Here is a 12,092-nt window from a genome sequence, read left to right on the forward strand (position 1 = left end):
CCTTGGTTTACCATTGGTATAAAAGACAAGTGTTCAAAGAACATGCGAAGTACAGTATCCTGCACAAAAATCCGAACACCGATTTAATTTTTTAAAGCCACCTATTGGCGGGGTAAAGGGTTTTTGTTTGTTTTTCTTTAAGAGGGAGGGTAGACGGGGTGATGGACACATAGGGCAGGGTTGGGTAAGTCTAGAAATTTTGTTTTTATGCCTTAAGGTATTACGCTTTAAGGCAAGTAACAGGTTGCGACATTTTTGCAACCCCCAGGGTGATGTGTTTTTTAAAAACGACAGTTGGAAATGTTGGATTTTGGCTGTGTAATATTCCTTACCCAAAATAATTTAGAGAGCTGCCTGTGCACAATTATATCGATACCGATGGCATATGCGTAGAGCATCTGATTGCGACGCCGTAAATCAGTGTTCGATTCCCGATAAGGAATTGCGAAACATTTCGTATCTTGATGATATTTTCATTCGAATATGCTGGGAATATTAATTTTTTTAGAACGAAGTGAATTATTATTTTTGAAGTTATTTAATAAACAAAAAAAGCACATATTGTTCTATGAAAACTTGTTTTATATATGAACGAGAATTTCTCGTAAGCAAACCACAATAATTCATCACCTCATCTGGAATCGAGAATTTCTCGTAAAATAACCATATTCACTCATTACCTCATCTGGAATCGAACACCGATCTCCAGCATCACATTCAAGAACGCTACACCTACGCCATTGACAGCGACGTAAATATTTACAGGCAACTGGAACATGACATAAGCTAAATTGTTTCGGTAAGCAACATTACCAAGCCCAAGCCCTAAATTTCCAACTGTCGTAAAAAAAACACACACCACCCTGGGGGTTGCAAAAATGTCCTGACCTGTAACTTGCCTTAAAGCGTAATACCTTAAGGCATTTTTTTAGGTCTAGACTTACCCAACCCTGCCCTGTCGTGTCCATCACCCCCCTCTACCCTCCCCCTTTACAAAAAAACAAAAAACCCGCTACCCCGCTAATAGGTGGCTTTAAAAAATTAAATCGGTGTTCGGATTTTTGTGCAGGATACTGTACATGCACGAAATTAAGAAGTACAAAATTTATATTTTTAAATATTTGTATTGTTTAGGTAGTAGTCAGTAGTTTAAGGCAGTACCTCCACTTACCATCAACCAAGACAAGCCGGGACACTGCCTCAATTGCATTTAAACCCCCGGGGAATTTACCCGGGGCGTGGCTAAGAGAAGCCGGAAAAGGATGGAAGATTTCGGACAAGTTTTTTCCACCAAACCCCAATCAATATCCTCTTCGAACTCACTATGATTGCGAATTTAAACTAAAGAAATAAAATGTGCATCGGTATACTATTCTTGCTGATACATTTACTTAACACAGCGAAACCCTATTAGCATATTTCTCGCGAATTATTACCAAGAATTGCGATTATTTTATCTACATTAAGGAAACAAAGCATGAATGTTTAAAAATTTCTATTTAATGAACTCATTTAAAATTGTAAAACACCTACTGAATTGTGATCCTGTTTCTCCCACACAGCATTCTTTTTCCCATGAATAGAACCAATTATTGATCAATAAGATACCTAAAAGATACAAATTATAATAGTAATGATGCAGCAAATACTCATACTATTCTTTCTTCTTATCAGGCTTCAGCATCACTCAGAGGATGACCAACATCAGTGTTTCTTTTTACTTTCTTTGCAAGACACTTGTTGGTTTCAGACATCAATGCCTCTAATATTCCTGTCCACACGAAGCAGGAAAAGCTTCTTGGCTCAAGGGTCATCTCAAGCAAGTCCAAAGTCATAAACTTCCGAGAGAAGAATTTTTTGTACCGTCTAATCCTATAAATAATAAAAATTTAGCTAATATCAACATGCCATAGAGTTGTATGCTAAAGCAAACTGCCTCTTAAAAATACTGTTGATAGGTTTTTTTATGCCTATTTGTACAAACCAGCATTGTGTAGTTCAGGATAGAAGGGCAGAAATTCTCAATATTTTCCATTGGAATTTTTTCTCTGGGATTGGTGTATTCACGATGCACACTGTGTGTAAAGCTGCTGATAGTGACCATACCTGAAGAAACACATTAATAATGAAGGTGTGTGCAAAAGCAGAATCCTTGTGGTTGGCATGAAGATATGGCAAATTTATATCTAGTCCAAGAAAAACCATGTATATAAATTTAAAAATAACAGTAATTAAAATGCAACATGTGATAAACAAAAGATACACTCAAAAAGTCTAAACTATTCTCAGATAGAATGTGTTGTTTACCGCTGACTAATTATATTGTTGCAATTGCACTGTTTGATTGTCTCGAGTCACATGTAACTTATTCCACGGTTGGAGATGCAAGATTAATTGTTGAAGGAAAAAATACTGCTAAAACAAAACAAAATCAAATTATTGAACATGTAAAACTAAACAAAAAAACTTCCATGACTTTTACCTGTATGACGATGCTCGGCGATTCCTTCTTGAGGCACTCAAGGACTTCACCTAGCTGCCTACAAAGTGAGACATTAAGGCATGACTAATTGGATAATGCCTTAAATACCTTTATTAATCAATACGCTCACCAACGGAGCTTTGTTATTATGCAAAGCTCATCGAGGTGCAAACACGCGTACACTTCCAACTTGCGTGTCGAGATCTCGTCAAGTTGTCATTCATTAACTACACAATGCTGATCGAAATCGGCCTAACAATCGATCGATAAATTCAATATGTTATAGACTCCTCCTCCCTTGAAGGCGTCGTCTATCGAAATCGCTACATGGCAGTATAAGTTTTTTATTTATTTGCTAAATAAACGGACAACTATCGAAAAAGAGTTGTCTATTAAAAAGTGGATCAAACGGCGTTCCGTAGTTGCCCCTTTTTATGTAGACGACCATGATCGAAACAATGGAGCTTACACGGCCTGTGAAAAAACCTGTCCGTTGCCGGGCGACGCACAAAGCCTCGCCTTGAAAAATAACTTCACGGCCTGATTTTTCCCTATCTTCATGACCGACGCGCCATCTCTCTGAAAAAAAATCTCCAGAAACGTCGAGTCATTCTTAGATTGCTCCGCATTCCTTTATTGTTGAGCTGATAATTGACAGTACCCCTTCGTTAATCTCCGCGTTATCTCGTCTACAACGTGACGTCAAGTTTTGCGACGCAGCATCTAAAATAAGAAAACGTATAAAGGATACGTACGAGACCCTGAAATCGACTCGAGTTGGCCGACTAAACTGCTCCACACTCCTTCGTCGTTCAGCCGATAAAAACGGGGACTCAAACGGGAACTGCTGCGTTATTTCCTCTACAAATGGAGACCAATCTCAGTGGCACAGCATCTAAAATAAAAAAACGAACGAAAGATTAGTGCGGACACCCCTGAAATCGCCGCGCCATCAGCGCCATCTCTGGGGTAAAGTCTCAGAAAAAGTGTCGGTCGATCCGCCGGTCGTTGTAGAAGGGTAGGGGTGCCTGTATCAGGGGGTTGGGAAATGCGAGTTTTGATAGAATCCCTATCGGGAAATTACTAGAAAATCCCATAGGGGCATTGCTTGATTGTCTTGAAAGCGGTCTTGATGATCTTTTTGAAAAAACAACTTCAGATGGCGGTGCATCTGAAATTGTTGAGTAAGTCGCTATTAGATATAATGAAAATGGCTCAGTTTTATTTGAAATTGATACCAATGAAGAACTGAAAGAAGACTCTAGCAAAAACTTGGCAGTCAACGATGTTGCCATCAGTATCGTGGCTGAGACAATCCCAAAGCGCAGTCATGAATCTGTTTGCGACAAGACCAAAGATTTTCCATTTCAGTATTCTAGTGAACCTTCCTTCAAAAAACAAAAGCCCACAAAGCCAATTTTGAAACAAAAAGACTTGACTATTTTTTTAAATAACAAGTTCCAACGATATCAAATGAAGTTGTCTAATCAGGCCAGTTTAGACAACCAACAACTTTGACCGTTCCAGTACCTCCTCCACATATGGAAATTTTGGAAGCATTGGAACGTCAAACTGATGTAAGTGCTTGAGTTATTGTAATAATCAAAAACTTTTACATTTATTATTGTATCGCTGGTTAATTTCCAGAGTATGAACACGAGTGAGCAAAGTGTACCAGTAACCAACAGGGTTAATGAGTACGAAGAGGACCAATTGGGCAAAACTACTTACAGCAATAAATTGAATCAAAGAAATGTTATAGGTAATGGGATGTATATATATTTTATTTCTATTTACATTTTACAAAATTGAAACAGTGCTAAATTTTTGTAATTTTTACTTTTAAGAGCCGACAGTGGTCGATGGGCCATCAGACAACCCTTCAACAACTTTGCCATCAAGAAAAGCGGACGAGAAGAAAAAAGATAACAAACGTTCTACATCTTCTAGCGCGTACAAGCCTCCATTTGAGGAAAAGTGGTTGGGTCTTGCCGAGTTTCAGCCTTGACTTAAAAAAAAATACTGCGAGTTAAAGGAATGCCAGCGGGCGTACTGTAGCGCTTGCTATGAATATATAACAAATGGGAAATCTGAAATAAAAACCCACTTTGAAACGGCCAAGTACAAAAATTCCATCGAGTTGAAAGCCAATATGTCAAAAGAAACGGTTCAAATGGTAAAATACGTTGCTAATGGCAGCAAAGAACGAGTGGCAGTAATGGAAATGACTTATTGTTGCCTTCTGGCCGACCGGAACGTTGCCGTAAGTTTTATAGATGCGCTTGTACCAGTAGAAAAAAAGCTGTACGCTAAGGACGAAGTAACGCAACATATGCATCTCGGTAGAACCAAGGCAACCGCAATCATAAATGATGGTACTGACCATACATAATTATTTATGTAAATATTTTAAAAAATGCTTTTATATTACAGGCTTTGGAATGGGAATAAAATTACGGTTGGCCGCCACTCTCCGTGAAACTTTTTTTTCAAGAATAATTGACGAGACAACGGATGTTCAAGTTGACATCCAATTGGCTGTGTTAATCCAATATTATGATAGCGAAACTCTAACCTCGGCTGTACATCTACTGGATATGCTGGTGATGGATGGTGCTACGGCAGATTGCTTGTCCAATGCCATAATTCAACAACTTAATTCCCTTCAAATACCTCTTTCTCGATATGGATATATTTACATATTTACATTAAGCATAGGCTTTTGAGCTCGATAAGACCTACTTGTCAAATGGCCTACTGGCTTCTCGGAAGATGGCCTATGACTGTTGTCATTGGAAATATTGACCCCGACGGGAATGGCCTATCTTATATAGCTAACCTAACTTAACCTAATCTCTCTACATAACCTAATCTAATCTAACCTAGCCTAACCTAATCTAACCTAGTAACCAAAACTAACTATACAGTAGGCCACTAGTCGAGGTCAATAGGCCAAACGACGACAGTCATAGGCCACTTCGAAGGAGCCAGAAGGCCATTTAGCAAGTAGGCTTTATCTCTCCTTCTCTTCGCAGTATATAATGTTTTTTTGTTTTGTTTTGTTTTTTGTTTTTTTATTAGGCTTATTGGATTTTGCTCAGACACCTGTAATGTCATGTATGGTAGGCACCCTTCAGTTTCCACCATATTGTCCGAAAACATCCCGGGCATAGTTACCATCAAATGCTCGTGCCATTCGATACATTTAGTTGCGTCATACGCTTGTAAGGCACTCCCAATCGACGTTGCGTAGCTTATACGCGCACTTTAGCCGAAGTTTGGCTAGAAGACGGTCATTTGATGCCTTTCAAGAGCTCGTCAAAGTTGCCACACTCGATTCTTTCTCCCGGACAGACCCGCTGGTTGTCATTGGAGCAATGTGTACTGCGAGTCCTCGAACAATTGCCAGCGCTCATTCTCTACTTTAAAGAAGAGTATGAAGACGATCAGTCAAAAGAAACTTCGACAATTATAAAATTTCTAGAGCCTTCGCTGACATCTCCATTCTTTTTATTTCTGAAATATGCGCTAAGGTGTTTGAACGAATTCAACACTTTATTTCAATCAGAAGCTCCATTGCTCTTTAGCGTGCGCGCTGAATTTGAAAAACATAAAAAAGATTTTGCCAATAATTTCATGTACAAATCGTACACAAGAACTAGACCTGCAAGGAAGATTGATCCCTACCTGACTAATAAATATTGTACTGAAGACGAGCTTTATTTTGGTAATTTTTAAATTAGTAAACAATAATTAATTACGCACTAATTGCTACTTTTAACATTCATTATAGGTCCTGATTTCAGCTAAAAAATCCGTGAAGATATTCCGGATGAAAAAGATCGCGCTTTGTTTGTCAAGTGCTATAAGAATTTCTATATAACAGTAATTGTACAGCTAAAACAGCGATTTAATCTCGATGACCCTCTTTACGATCTTCTGGACTTCCTTTCGCCAAAAAGAGCTAGGAATCTTACTCCAGCAGGCCTTTCCGACATTTTTGATAGGTTTCCTGTACTAAAATCGATTTGCGATTCGTTCCAGGCTGAATTAGAATGGCGGTCTCATGCCAATTTGACTTGTGAAGAACTCGGATGCACAAGTTAAGACTCGGTTCTTTTGCTTGATGCAGAAACGTACTGGAGAAGGGTACTACATTTGAAACAAACATCATCAATTTTTAAATTTCCATATTTGAAAAAAATTATTGTTTTCATGCTTTCGCTGCCAATAAGTAGCAATGCCAGTGCCGAAAGGGTATTTAGCGCACTAAACAATTATTAAAACTGAGCTCAGGATTAGCCTGTCTAATAAGACTTAGTAAACATAGTCCGAATAAAACACTGGCTAAAAGCTCATGGATGGACCAGTAGCACACCGGAATTAGATAAAGACTTGATTAAGAGAGTTCTGAGTGTTCGGGCCAATAAGCGTTTACTGGATGAATACGAAAAAGAGATCGAAATTTTGATTTCCTTTGTTTCGGAATAAATTTTAATGTCTATTGTTTCATTTTCACTGCCAAAAATGTAAACCAGCAATAAACGGTTAATTCAGCTGCAGTTAATCATTTTTACATAGTAAAATTCGATTTCATGAAAAAAAATGGGTTAAAATAGGGTATTTCAGTAAAAAAGGGGGTAAAAAATAGGGTTTTTTCGATTTTTTGGACAGGGAAATCAAGAGGGTGATTTCAATTTCGAAAACTGGTGAAATAGGGTAATCTGGCAACTCTTTTCAGGTTGTGGGCGCTTTGGCCGTGGCTGCCCTGTAAAACACCAAGGTGCGTTCGTAAAACACTGGTGGTACGTGTCAGTCACTTGCTCTATAGTCGTCTTCGCTGAATTCATCATTTTTTTCATCCGTTAATTCTTGGAGAGCTTCCAATAAATCTTCCTCTTTCTCTACTTGTTCGAGAAAGTCATCCTGCTCAATCTCAAAATCCTCCAAAAACTTTAGGTTGTGAGCGTCCGTGAATTGATGCACAGCTCTATCTATGATCCCACAGATACGGGCGATTTCTGTGTTGGCCAACACTGAACGGCTATAATCGAGAATGGTAACCGGCCTAATTTCTGGAAAAAAACTTCTTAAATACAATTGAAAGGTTATATGAAAACGAGAATTTACTTTCGTTGTCAGCGATATCGCTCTCAAGATCCTTGCACAGGGATGTGAGAGACTGGATGAATTCCCCCATTTCCATTTTAGTTTGGACAATGGCTTCCTTATAACGGAGCGATCCAAGTGTCGACAAGCTCATAGTCTTCTCCGATAGACACTAAAAAAGACCAAGTATAATGAGTGTGGACTTAAGGCATGTGACACTCTCCTTCAAGTTCTTTTTGAAGTAGTTGTACGTCCCAGTCAACAGTAGGATGTTTACTACTTTTTTGCCTGTTTCTTCAATCTTTCAAGTATTATAGGAAGGTCTTCTTGCTTCAGACCACGACGTTCAACAATGTTTTGTAGTTTATTTTCATATAAATGCGATCTTCTCCTAGCCTACATGTAAAACCATTAATTTAGTACAGAAATAAAGAACTACTCTGTTATATCTCACCCTGTTCATCCATAAACAAAGAGCAGTAACCACCCGTTTCTTTTTGTCTGCATTGAAGTAGAGGATAGCGCTGGTTATATCATTTCTCCTACCTAAAAAATAATGTAAAATGCATATTAAAAGTAAATTAAAGTCGACAAACAACCAACTTAATTGCTTTACTTTGATGTTTAGTAGTCGGACCTAGGCGCGCCATGTAAGAAAACACCTGTTCTTGCTCTTCCCCTAGCATGTCAGCTCCATCCTTCTCCCAATGCCCATTGTACAGAACCTAAGAATAAAAGCCATTGTGTTACACAATTTATAAACCACATAATATATCTTTATTTATCCTCGAATGGCCTAGCTCATGAAACCGAGAAAGAAACGGTACCATATCCTCTGTCGGTTGTTTGTATTCCGGAAAAAGTTTACCAATTTTTATTGCAAAAGGCCAATACTTGACGTCATTGCAAAAAAATTATGTCCCCATTTCGTGGGATTTGAGATGCTGAAGATGGGTGTGCTTAAAGGTTTCGCCCATTAACAAATTGGCAGAATATACTACTGTGCCATGGTTACAACTCATCATTTCCAGGCCAGTAATATCAAGATTCCTCTTACTAGAAGACTCACCATGGGCCACCTTCCAAGTCGAGGAACCACATAGATCATTTCCTTTACCCTAGTAGAAAAGTGTAACATTAAAAGCAAGAGCACCTTTCACAAAATTAAGTTTTAAATACCCTCGGGATCTTTCCTTCTATTTTGGAAATGTGTTCCAGTTGTGTTTCGCCGTGGGCAAATTTAACATTGCCATACAAAGATTCTCCAAAACGACTGAAAAAAGAAGATAGATTTTTAACTACTAGTTTACTGGTTAGAAAATTTAACTTTTGCTGCATCAAAGCGATAGAGTTTCCTGATTGCATCTGCATGCATGCCATGAGGATGATGGCCACAAATTTCAGAATTACCATGAAGTCGGAGGATTGTCTTCTCTTTGAGGTACTGATAAAATTCAAATTCTCTTCGGGCACGGTTGAAAAGACTTCTGTTTATGATATTCACCTGTTCAAGAATATAAGTAAAGTTTTCTGAAAAAAAATAAATTCGTTTCACAGTCCAGAATGTCAGGCTCAGTCTATCGTTATCAAGTGAGAATTCCTCAAGAGTTTTGAAAATTTTTCGTTCCGATGTTCCTGGTGTTCTGTGCCTCAGATGATACCACATGGTCAGCAAATCTTCTTCAATCAAGTAAGAGTTATTCTATAGTGAACCAGGCCAATATCCGGATCACATATATTTTTCGTTAGTGGCCAAACGAGATTCCTTGCATAGAGAGCACACAAATTCTGTGGAGTTCAGATCGAATCTGCCTTCTTTAGTTATAACGGTAACTTCGTTAAGACCACAGCTTAATCTCATGGATCCTACAGTCCAACACGAATTGTAGCAGGCAGGCTCAAAAATGGGAATCGGTATATCTAAATAAAGATAAATTTAATGGTTGATTTCATGTAAATGAAAATACAGTGAATGTATTGTATGATACCCTTGATTGTGATCGCTCCTTCATGGTCTACGAACTCGGATGGCCAAAGGTTAAACAGTTGGTTTTTTAGTTTATAAGTTCGTTTATGAGTGAAAAGCGTGTGGTGCTTTTCCAAGTCGCATTTTCAACACAAATGTTGTCGGCATTTGCTGCAACGAACTACATACGTTGATGACAAATGGCAAGACGTACAACAGAAGTTGCCAACACTGCATGTTTGTTCTTGGATTTTTTCAAATAGAGAATGGTGTTGTTATTTAAATTCTTTTTCTTTAGTTTCCATGTGAGTTCTCCAATCAGTTTCTGCTTCTTGATATTCTTTGTTTGTCCTTAAGTAGCCTGATGGCTTTTGAATGAGGATCTCTTGGAGGGTAGCTTCCGTCTCTTGTAAGATGGCAAGTAATTCTGAATCACATAAAATGAATTAAGGAAATAAAAACATGTATGGTAATTGAATAAAATAAGGGAAGGGAGTGTCTTTTTCAGGAAGTTTTCTATTTACAGTCTGGAGATGTAGGGCTTTAATAATCTGGAGTCAAAGAAAGTCGATCATCAGGCTGAAAATATTTTGAGGTGCTTGGCTGTTCTACAGCTTCAGAGCCTTCATATAAGTTACTACCCAGGTAAAAAAATACTAGATTGCACTACAATAAAATGATAATGTAGCCAAGTAAACTATCATTTAACTGTAGTGAACGCAGTAAAATAAAAGTAACACTAAGTGGGCGTATTTTTTTCTTTGTTTCAAAATCAGTATTACTAACACACACTACTGTTTCACTAGTGACAACTAGACGTTTACTTGGACACACTTTGTTTTCAGTAGTGTTCACTGTATATTTACTGACACAAACTACTGTTTTACTAAAGTAGGCACTAGTAATTGCTGTTTCACTACCCAGGTAAAAAAGGACTAGATTGCACTACAATAAAATGATAATGTAGCCAAGTAAACTATCATTTTACTATAGGGAACACAGTAAAATAAAAGTAACGCTAAGTGGGAGTATTTTTTTTCTTTGTTTCAATATCAGTATTAGTAACACACACTACTGTTTCACTAGTGACAACTACACGTTTACTTGGACACACTTTGTTTTCAGTAGTGTTCACTGTATATTTATTGACATAAACTGCTGTTTTACTATAGTAATTGCTGTTTCACTACATTGTCATTAATGACACTATATTCTTACTGAGGCTCACATTGTTTTTACTGATTGCCACTATACTTCTACTTTATATATTTTTATGCATGTATTTTTCGTGGATATGCGTCACTCTCAATTTTTGGTTTCTACCTTTTTCCTAACTTTCTTCTGATGACTTACAGGTAAATTTTACTTCCCCCTTTAAATTTGTCATGGTAAAAGTCTATTTTACCCGACTAGATTTACTTAACTATACTTAGTAAATCTTCAGCTGTTATTCAGCTGAAGTGAATGAAATTCACACAAAAATGGATTTTACTGAATTAAATTTAAATGAAACCCAATTCATCTCAAATTCACCTGAAGTGAATTTGAAAAAATGGGAAAACGCGAAAATGCCTAATTGTTCTCTAATTGTTTTGGCTCTTCCCCCATCACCGACCTTTGGAGCAGACTGTTTTTAAACGGCTTTAGTTTTTTACAAACAGTTGCAGCTGTCAAATTTCTATTCTGTTCTCAACTGCATAATTTTGAAAATAAAAATAGAACAACATTAAGGTAATTTATCTGTCATCATGAACAATATTCTAACAATTAAATGCTATTTGATTTTGACAGTGTCATATTCCAATATTATCCAAATATGGAAAAATCTAGAAAAAACCTCTTCATTGCTCTAGTTGCCTCTAACTATTTGCTTGAAGCAAAGGATCTAAACTTGTCAAGTAGTAGGGAAGATGAAGATGACGGCATATTTATAGCTGCGTTTGCCTGTTTGGTTCCCGAATGCCATCCAAGGAAAATAGGTTACTTGAATGTTGTTTCCTTGTATTCGGATGTGGATTTCTGGAGAAACTTTAGAGTTACTCGTGCCACTTTTGGCTTACTTCTTCACTACTTAAGAGTTGTTAACTTTCGTTCCAATGTTGTTTATTATGGTGGAAGCCATTTTATGCCCATCCCAGAAATGCTATTAATAACTTTTTCAGTATTTGTGAAACCAGGGAGCCGTACGATTATTGACTGATTGAGAACTGAGTCATCCATTTGGATCTCAGTTCCTTTGATCTGTCAATTTTTTTTCAAGTCCAGGCGGATCCCATATATTTGCCCCGTCGCAGTGAGTTGAAGAGTACAGCAGCAAAAATTATTGAAATGTCTCAATTTCTAGGAATAGTGGGGGCCGTTGACGGTTGTCACATTGTTTCCCATCCAAAACCTGAAAAAGAAATGGCTTACAGAAATTACAAAAAGTTTCACAGCTTTGTATTAATGGCAATCGTTAACGCTGATAGGACTTTCTCATATATTATTACTGGTTATCCAGGGAGCAGCCTTCATTCATACATTTTTAAAAGAGCA

At 37.5% G+C, this 12,092-nt stretch overlaps 1 protein-coding gene and 1 long non-coding RNA gene across 3 annotated transcripts; both read right to left on the reverse strand.

Annotated features, from left to right (window-relative positions):
* Positions 1-1,632: 1,632 nt before the first annotated feature.
* LOC116921248 lies at positions 1,633-2,712 on the reverse strand. Of its 2 annotated transcripts, none has more exons than XR_006646546.1 (5): positions 2,591-2,712; positions 2,483-2,536; positions 2,308-2,415; positions 1,985-2,186; positions 1,633-1,872 (listed from the first exon to the last, which is right to left on the reverse strand). It is a non-coding gene; the product is annotated as an uncharacterized LOC116921248 (long non-coding RNA). The 2 variants fall into 2 exon arrangements; XR_006646545.1 differs by having other exon boundaries at positions 1,634-1,872; positions 2,308-2,412.
* Positions 2,713-7,044: 4,332 nt separating this feature from the next.
* LOC116935859 lies at positions 7,045-9,004 on the reverse strand. Its single transcript, XM_045174485.1, is given in 6 exon segments — positions 7,045-7,557; positions 7,613-7,873; positions 7,875-7,987; positions 8,046-8,133; positions 8,195-8,709; positions 8,771-9,004. Coding segments are annotated over 5 exon segments (1,029 nt in total). The 3' UTR covers positions 7,045-7,557; positions 7,613-7,794.
* Between the last annotated feature and the right edge of the window lie 3,088 nt (positions 9,005-12,092).

Source organism: Daphnia magna, linkage group LG5 (assembly GCF_020631705.1).
Source record: "Daphnia magna isolate NIES linkage group LG5, ASM2063170v1.1, whole genome shotgun sequence".
NCBI lineage: Eukaryota > Metazoa > Arthropoda > Branchiopoda > Diplostraca > Daphniidae > Daphnia > Daphnia magna.